We start from the raw sequence: 8,192 nt of genomic DNA on the forward strand, positions 1-8,192 counted from the left end.
ATATATATATATATATATACTAGCAGCTAAACCTGGTTTCACCTGGTCTGTTTGGGTGATGTGGCTGTGATTGTTTTCGGTTAGGCATAATCTATAACACCGTTTCTCAACCTGATCATTTCGTGTCCAGCTTCGATTGGAGCCTCCAGCTGTATGAAGATTTCACCCCCTTCTGTCAGAAAATAGCTTCATGAATTGTGAAGAAAGAATTTGTACGTAGTCTGTTTGTGAGAGCTATTCTATTGGACGTCTGTCTAACCATTAAAAGATTTATGTAATTATGAACATAGAAAGAAATTATACATTAATCGCAATTTTGGTAAGCAGTTTTATCCGTAAAAATTTTATTTGCAGAGAGCAGAAATTGAAAGATATATGAAATGGACGTGTGTGTGTGTGTGAGAGAGAGAAAGAGGGTAAAAAAGAGAGATAGAGTGAGTGAGTGAAGTTGTGTATCATTGACTTATGTTGACTGGCACAGCAAGTACGAAACTTTTGATTTAGCAGGAGTTGGTTTGTGTTTTATCTCTCAATCAATGGCCGGACAAGTGAAAAGGGAAGGCGATCTTTTGAAGTGGCCGGCGAATGAAGAGATATGGACAGTTTTATGACTGAACTTCTTTTGAAGCTGTGGTGAGAGGGGAGAATTGATGTGCGTGCGTATGTCTGTGTGTAAAAAAAGAAAAAATTGCAGGAATGAATGAGACATACTTGAGATAAGATAGCCTTGAGTCCAAGAGCTGCAACTAAAGCTGATGTAGTTGAACTGACATAAGCAACAGCCAACTTCCTGTGTGAAGAAATATTTCAAAATAGTAAGAACACGCAAAAATCAAAGTCACAAACAACATAATTTTTTCTTTTTTCTTCAATCTGAGATGAAAAGAAAGACCTAAAATATTAAGTTCTTCACTCCTCACATCAAAAGAACTCACCAAACTCTTCTAAGCACTCTATTTACTAATTGTAGATGATGCAGACCATCATCAGTTTCTTCAGATTCTAGTATATAGGGGTGACCCTACCTTCTATGTTTAGGTCATGTTCCCCATCATTTAATGTTTATGTTCTATGCTGACATGGATGGGACAGTTTGGCTGGATCCAACGGTCCTAAGGATTGAAACATGCATATAACAATTGTCACATATATATGTACATCTTTTGGTGATGTGGTCATCAATAGGTAGACATCAGTGACAAAACAAGATAAAGTGGTGCTTTTGAACTATCAGGTCATCCCATAAGTTCTGTCTGAATTTTGAATAAAGAAAACAAGTGATCAAATGTTATATTTAATTGAAATTTAATCATCAATGTACTTTCCTTGATTATCTATGACTTCCTTCCATCTATTTACAAGCTTTTTAATCCCATCAATGTAAAACACTTTTGGTTTCAAAGCGAGGAACTCTGAAATGTCAGTTTTGACCTCCTGGTCTGCGAAAGTTATGTCCCCCAAATGATTCTGTAAGCTACAAAACAAATGGTAGTCTGAAGGAGCAAGGTCGGGAGAATAAAGTGGATGAGGAATTTTTTCCCAACCAAGCTCCTTGATCTTCTGTGATGTGATCTTTGCAGTGTGGGGTCGCGCATTGTCCTGATGAAACACCACTCCTTTTTGATTCACTAAAGCAGGCCTTTTTTTCTTCAAAGCTTGGTTCAAACGCTCTAATTGCTGACAGTAGGCTTGAGCATTGCTTGTTGCACTAAGTGGTAACAATTCAAAGTGAATTACTCCTTTGCAATCCGACCAGATAGAGAGAAGAACCTTTTTTCCATGAAGTTCCCTTCTTGGTTGTGGCTGAGCATTTTCCCATTTACCAAGCCACTGTTTACGATATTTAACATTTCGATAGAAGATCCATTTTCCGTTACCAGTCACAAGTCTATCCAAAAAAGGGTGAAACAAGTTCGCGAGAATGAAAAGAGCAGATGTCAACTCGGGATTTGTGGTTGCTTTCGGACAATTCATGAGGCACCCATTTTCCAAGTTTAGGAACCTTTCCAAGTTGTTGAAGATGATGATGAACAGTTGTATGGTTTGAACTAAGCTTTATTGCCAATTCTTCAAGTGGACGTCTTGTTCAATCTTCATCTTCAAGGCTGAAATCTCCACTTCTGAATTTGCAAACCATCTTCTGCAAGTTCTTTCATTCAAACATTCTTTCCCATAAACTGAGAGTATGTTTCAAGTCACTTTGGCTGCAGAGTTTCCTATTTTGTACTTATAAAGCATTATGTGCCTTAAATGCTCTTTGGATACTTCCATGTTAGAAAGGGCTTTAATCAGAGAAATTCTAAAATACTATTAAATTTCATTCAATTTTAAAAAAGGTAAAATCGGACAGAACTTATGGGATGACCTGATAAAAATCCTAGTTACTCTTTCTGTTGTAGATGAATTAGCACAGAGATTTGCCCATTGGAAACCTGCTACAAATGTCACTGCTGTTTATAAAATGCAATACAAAATAAATCAATAAAGTAAAGGTGTCCTGCACCTCAGGTAAATTCTTGACAAACTAAGTCAACAATCCAGTTTTAACTTTCAGTGAGGTCCAAGTGACACTAGTTTCTCTTCTATTTATTACCCACTGGGAACCTATATATATATTACTTTGTTTAATACTTCCTGTTTTGAACTGTAATTGAACTTCACCTCTGTCCATGTTTTTCATCTTCAAACAAAATATCAATGCCATCATGTTATCGCTAACCTTTGCCTAAAATTGGGTTATGGGTACTATTACTATACCTGTCCCTCTTATTCCAGTACTTCCTTTTTTACTTACTTAGTCAAGAGGAAAGGGTAGTGCTCATGGCCTCTGCAGACCCTCCTACACTAGTGGGATTCATACCATTAATGTTCCTCTTGAATCTGTGTAAGTCAATAGCTGCAGGAAAAAAATGAGCAGGTAGTGAATTCCTGAGGGCCCACTCTCTGGGAAGGAAGAACTGGATATAGTGATTAGTGTGGGGTCTGGCAGGTGATCAAAAGAGGAGAGATGTGTGGGACAGGAATGTCTGAGTGGAGGTAGCGTGAGCTCAGTCAGCCCCAAGCAGCAGAGACCATTACAGTAGATGTATAATAGGTAGAAAGAGAGCGAGGACAACACACTTATGGGCCAGATACTGGGAAATATCTTCTGTGTGACTTTATGCCAATCAGTGAGACAGTCCTTTTTTGGATTTCTCTATTGTGGACTTTACCCGAGTTTGTAGAGTATCAGTAATTTTGGAGGCTGAAGTATCTTCTAGCTATGAAGAAAAGGGCCAGTTGTTGGGGTGCAAGCCTAGCTATGTTAAGAATGTGCTTTTGCCAGATCTTCAGAGACAGTGAGACCCAACAATTGGAGTTATTTTGAGAGGTCTAGCTGAGTGCTGCTCATGATTAAAGTGGAGTACGGTGCAATGATATTTTCATGATATGAGTTGCGTATTGAAAGAGACAAGATTGGTATATCCCCTTTGGAGGATGCATTAATAATTAAAAAAACAAAAAAAGAGAGAAACAACAGAGTCATTGCTACTAATGTCCAAAAGAAAATTTTTGAAATCACACACTTTTATTCTCTCTTCTGATACATTTGTAGCCTTCTAACTATAAAAATATATAAGGGTAGATTCCTTTAAAATAATTTCAGAAATATGTAAATTCTTACTTTTGGGTTATGTCAGATCCTGCATTTCTGTTGGTGTAATTCACAAGTGCATTGAAAGACTGATTGGCCCATTGCCAAAAAATCACAGCAGAGTTTGTGCTGGAAAATGAAAACAAAACAAAATATTTTCAGTATTTCTATTTCCTTTTATGTTCTGGAAAAATAATGGATCTTTCTGATTTAGCGGGCGCCATTTTTTATTTAGTTTTTATTTAGTGTGTTTTCTACTGAAACACTTTAAAACTTCGTATTTTTGCCAAATTTGGTGAAAATCTGTTCAATACACAGCCACAAATTTTTCACTAAATTTGGCAAAAATACTCATAACCCTAACCCTAACCCTAAAACCCTAACTCTAAAACCCTAACCCTAACCCTAAAACCCTAACCCTAACCCTAAAACCCTAAAGCTAACACAAGTACAAGCGCACGAACGATGTCTTAAATAAAAGTACCGCCGACAGTTGTTGTTGACAAACAACAGCACTAATTTTATTCAAGAGAAAAGATCCCATTACACCGCCACAACGTCTTGTTGATGATCCACAGCAGTAATTGTTTTCACCTCAATAGACGTCAGTGATTGGTTGAAATTACTGAAATACCACAATTTTAACACGAAATAACTTTTAAAATATAAACTTTTCTCAACAACACTAAGAGTAAAAGATGTTTTATATGACACATTCTACCAGTGTCCCAAGTTTGAAAGTGTTTCGTTAAGAAAACAAGTGGTGTCTGCCAAATCAGAAAGATCCAAAATAATTTATGTGACGTTTTCCCTCTCCTTTTCCCCTTCTTCTAAATTATCCTCCACACACACACTGTTACCTCTGTTACTCTGACCACTTTACTATCTCCTCGCAATAAATTTATTTTTTCCATCATACTTTCTTCTATTCTTTCAGCTAAAGGAGCCTTTTTTCACTTTGTGAACTACAAGATGCCTCTACTAGTATTGGTGTCACAAAAACAAAGCACTCAGTAACTCAGTGGTTGGTAAATTGAATCAAGCAGCAATAATGCAAGGCTTAAGAAAACTCTTTTTGTCTTGCTGATGGTGAAGCAACCTCTTTTGTGCTGGTGCCATAGAAAATGCACCCTGAACACTTTGTAAAGCATTTAGTATTAGGATGAGCATCCAGCTGGAGGAACCATGCCAAAACTGAGACATTGGAGAAAGGTAGGGTTCTCTAACTGGGTGGATCCTGTTAAACAGTCTAACCCATATGATTATGGAAAATGGACATGATATGATAATAATGATATTTATATATATGTTTATATAAGTGTTTGAATAGGTATATCTATATAAAAGCAATCAAAAAGTAAATGAAGAGTAATTAAGTAGAGTATCACATTTATTTATACAAGTAAAAGGTTGATAAGGATTCCAAAGTTTCACTAGTCATTAGTCATGTCATGTCAGAATATCTGACAAAGTCAACAACCAGTGAAACTTTGAAGTCACTGTCCACTTTTTCCTTGTATTAGTAGTAGTAGTCATCATTCTCATCATCATCATCATCATCACTACAATTACCACTGTCACTGCCATCACTGTTGATCTCCTCCTTCACATCTTTACCAATTCTACCCCCCACCCACCCACCATCGCCACCACTATTGTAATCAATATCCCTATATAGACACCATCACATTCATATACAGATACTGTCTCTCATGCCCTAAAATCTTCTGGGAAGGTAATAGCAACAGGGTAGGTGGTGTGGGAATACTTCTTGCAGAGAAATGGGCAGATAAGGTCATAGAGGTAGTCAGAGTGTGCAATAGAGTACTTAAGCTCTGGCTAGTTTTGCAGAATAGTATAGCGACAATTATCTCTGAGCCTACCAAATGAACAGAAGGGCCACATTTATGATATTCTGCTGCAGGCTACCTCAAAGACAAATGACAATGATTTCATCTTTGTGGCTGGGAATTTCAATGGATATGTCAGACAACAGCCCAGTATCTTCCATGGTGTAAATGGGGGTCATGGAACTGGTTCCCAAAACAAAGAGGAAACAAGGATACTGGAATTCTGTGATATAAATAACCTACTGATCTCCACCACCAACTTCAGGAAGCCAGCCAGCCACCTGATAACCTATCAGTTAGGTGACTCTGCTAACCAGATCAATTTCATTCTCACCAGACAGTGGGATGGATGCATGGTTGCTCTTAAATACAAAGACTCTCCTTGGTGAAGAATGTACCCCACAGCATAGACTATTCATTAGTGACTTTAGACTCAAGGCCAGAAGGATGCCAAGAAGCAGGCCAATCTGGAAAAGAAGGATTTGGAAGCTAAAGGACCCTTCATATGGTCAGAGATTTAGGGACATCTTAATTGATGAGATGGAGGAGGAGCTACAGACTTGTGGCATAGAGGGCAACTGGAAATTCCTGTGGGACAGCTTGCTGAGTGCCACAGACCAAATCTGCAGTTGGTGCAAAGCCCCATCCAAACCTAGGGTGATTTAGTGATGGAATGATGCTGTAGACAGGGCCATTAGAGCAAAGAAACAGGCCTGGAAGAGTGGGGATAGCAGAAAACTGCATCAGATAGCCAGGTATATCTATCCAAGAGAGGAGCAAAAAAGAAGTTTGCCTATGTTCAGCGACATGAGGACCAAAGACTTGAAATGTTTTGGAGTGCAAGTGTGTGAGAGAAAATTGTGATGTCATAGGATGATGGCACACTTGCATTTAATGATTCTGCAAAGAAAGAGGCTTGGAAATGCATTATGAAAGACTGCTGAACATGGTGAATGAATGGGAGGAGAAGTGTCTGCCAAATGTCGAGCCAATTGAGGGACCAGCTATCTGAATTGACAGATAAAGCAATTAAGGATATGAAGACAAGAAAAGCCCCTGGCCCATCAGGAATCACTGTTGAGATGCTTAAAATATCTGATGGTGTGTGTTATGATCTAGTCACCTGTATTGTAAATCAGGTAGTTCACATAGGAGTCATATCCAATGACTGGTGTAGCAGTACCATAGTCAATTGCTACAAAGGTAATGGTGATACCTTAGATAGAAATAATTCAAAGGTATCAAATTGTTGGATCAGGTGAGGGAAGTTACAGAGAGGATCATAGCCCAACTAATTAGGAAGAGACTTAGTCTACATGAGATGCAGTTTGGTTTTGTGCCAGGGAAAAGCACCACTGATATATCTGGTAAGGCAGCTGCAGGAGAAATACATTGCCAAAGATAAACCTCTGTACTTGGCTTTTGTTAACCTGGAGAAAGCCTTTGACAGAGTCCCCAATCTCTAATCTGGTGGTCAATGCAGAAACTAGGGATAGTTTCCACATTGTAAAGTGGGGATTAGCAATGAGTACAGCAAAAAATACAGAGTACAAGTAGGAGTTCACCAAGGATCAGTCTTCAGCCCCCTCTTGTTAATCATAGTCCTCCAGGCAATAACAGAGGAATCTAATACAGGCTACCCCTGGGAGCTCCCCTAGACTAATGACCTTGTTCTTATAGCTGAATCACTACCAGAACTAGAGAAGAAGTTTCAAGTATGGAAGCAAGGTCTAGATTCAAAGAGCTTTAAAGTTAACCGAGCAAAAATCTAAGTCTTAGTATGTAGGAAGGCAGATAAATCACAAATCCCTTCAGGTAGATGGCTCAGCTCAATCCGTAGAAAAGGTGTAAATGGAAACTCCATAAGACGTACCCAGTGTAAGCTATGGACACATAAGAGATGTGGCAATCTCAGAGGAAGGTTATCAGGGAAAATAGCTTTTGTGTGTGGAAAATGCACAGGTACAATAAACACCAAAAATATACAGAAAATAGACTCCATTAACTGTCAGTGGGGTAAGCTAGAGGTAGTAAATAGTTTCCGTTATCTAGGTGACCAAGTTAGTAGCAGAGGTGGATGCTCTGAGAGCATAGCTGCGAGAATAAGATTACGCTGGGCAAAGTTCAGAGAGCTCCAACTCTTGCTGGCAACAAAGGACCTCACAGAGGTACTGACAAGTGACTGAAACCTTTGTCGATATGCTGTGCTTGAGAAGACCCATCAAGTCAAGTGAAATCATAGTCATGGCTGATACTGGTGTCATGTAACTGGCATCTGTGCTGGTGGCACATAAAAAGCACCTTTTGAGCATTGGGTCTCATGGAGGAAAAGTGGCTGATGCTGGTGGCACATGAAAAGCTCCTTTTGAATGTTGGACCTCACAGAGGCAATGACCAAGACCTTTGGCATTATGTCGAGCTTGAGAAGAAGACCCATCAAGCCAAGTAAAATTGCAGTCGTGGCAGATACTGGTGTCAAACAAATGACACCCAAGTCGTGGCACATAAAAGCACACATTACACTCTCAGAGTGGTTGGTGTTAGAAACCATGTCAAATCAGACTGGAATCTGATGCAAACTGGAATCTGATGCAAAATGGAATCTGATCCAGCTTGTCAGCCCTGGTCAAACTGTCCAACCCATGCCAGCATGGATAATGGACACTAAATGATGATGAAACATATATATATATATATATATATATATA

The 8,192-nt window shown here is 38.9% G+C and overlaps 2 protein-coding genes across 7 annotated transcripts in view; one reads left to right on the plus strand and one right to left on the minus strand.

The window, feature by feature from the left end:
- LOC106868682 (1-acyl-sn-glycerol-3-phosphate acyltransferase delta) overlaps positions 1-8,192 on the plus strand; it is a 120,616-nt gene that overhangs the window by 101,097 nt on the left and 11,327 nt on the right. The window lies entirely within an intron of this gene.
- The window catches only part of LOC106868689 (sideroflexin-2), a 35,612-nt gene that overhangs the window by 11,587 nt on the left and 15,833 nt on the right, over positions 1-8,192 (minus strand). For both annotated transcript variants that reach the window (XM_014914076.2, XM_052977756.1), the window contains exons 4-5: positions 3,665-3,763; positions 712-790 (exon numbers count right to left, since the gene is read on the minus strand). In XM_014914076.2, coding sequence (XP_014769562.1) covers positions 712-790; positions 3,665-3,763 — 178 coding nt within the window. The remainder of the gene's footprint in view (positions 1-711; positions 791-3,664; positions 3,764-8,192) is intronic.

Source organism: Octopus bimaculoides, chromosome 2, assembly GCF_001194135.2.
Source record: "Octopus bimaculoides isolate UCB-OBI-ISO-001 chromosome 2, ASM119413v2, whole genome shotgun sequence".
Lineage (NCBI taxonomy): Eukaryota > Metazoa > Mollusca > Cephalopoda > Octopoda > Octopodidae > Octopus > Octopus bimaculoides.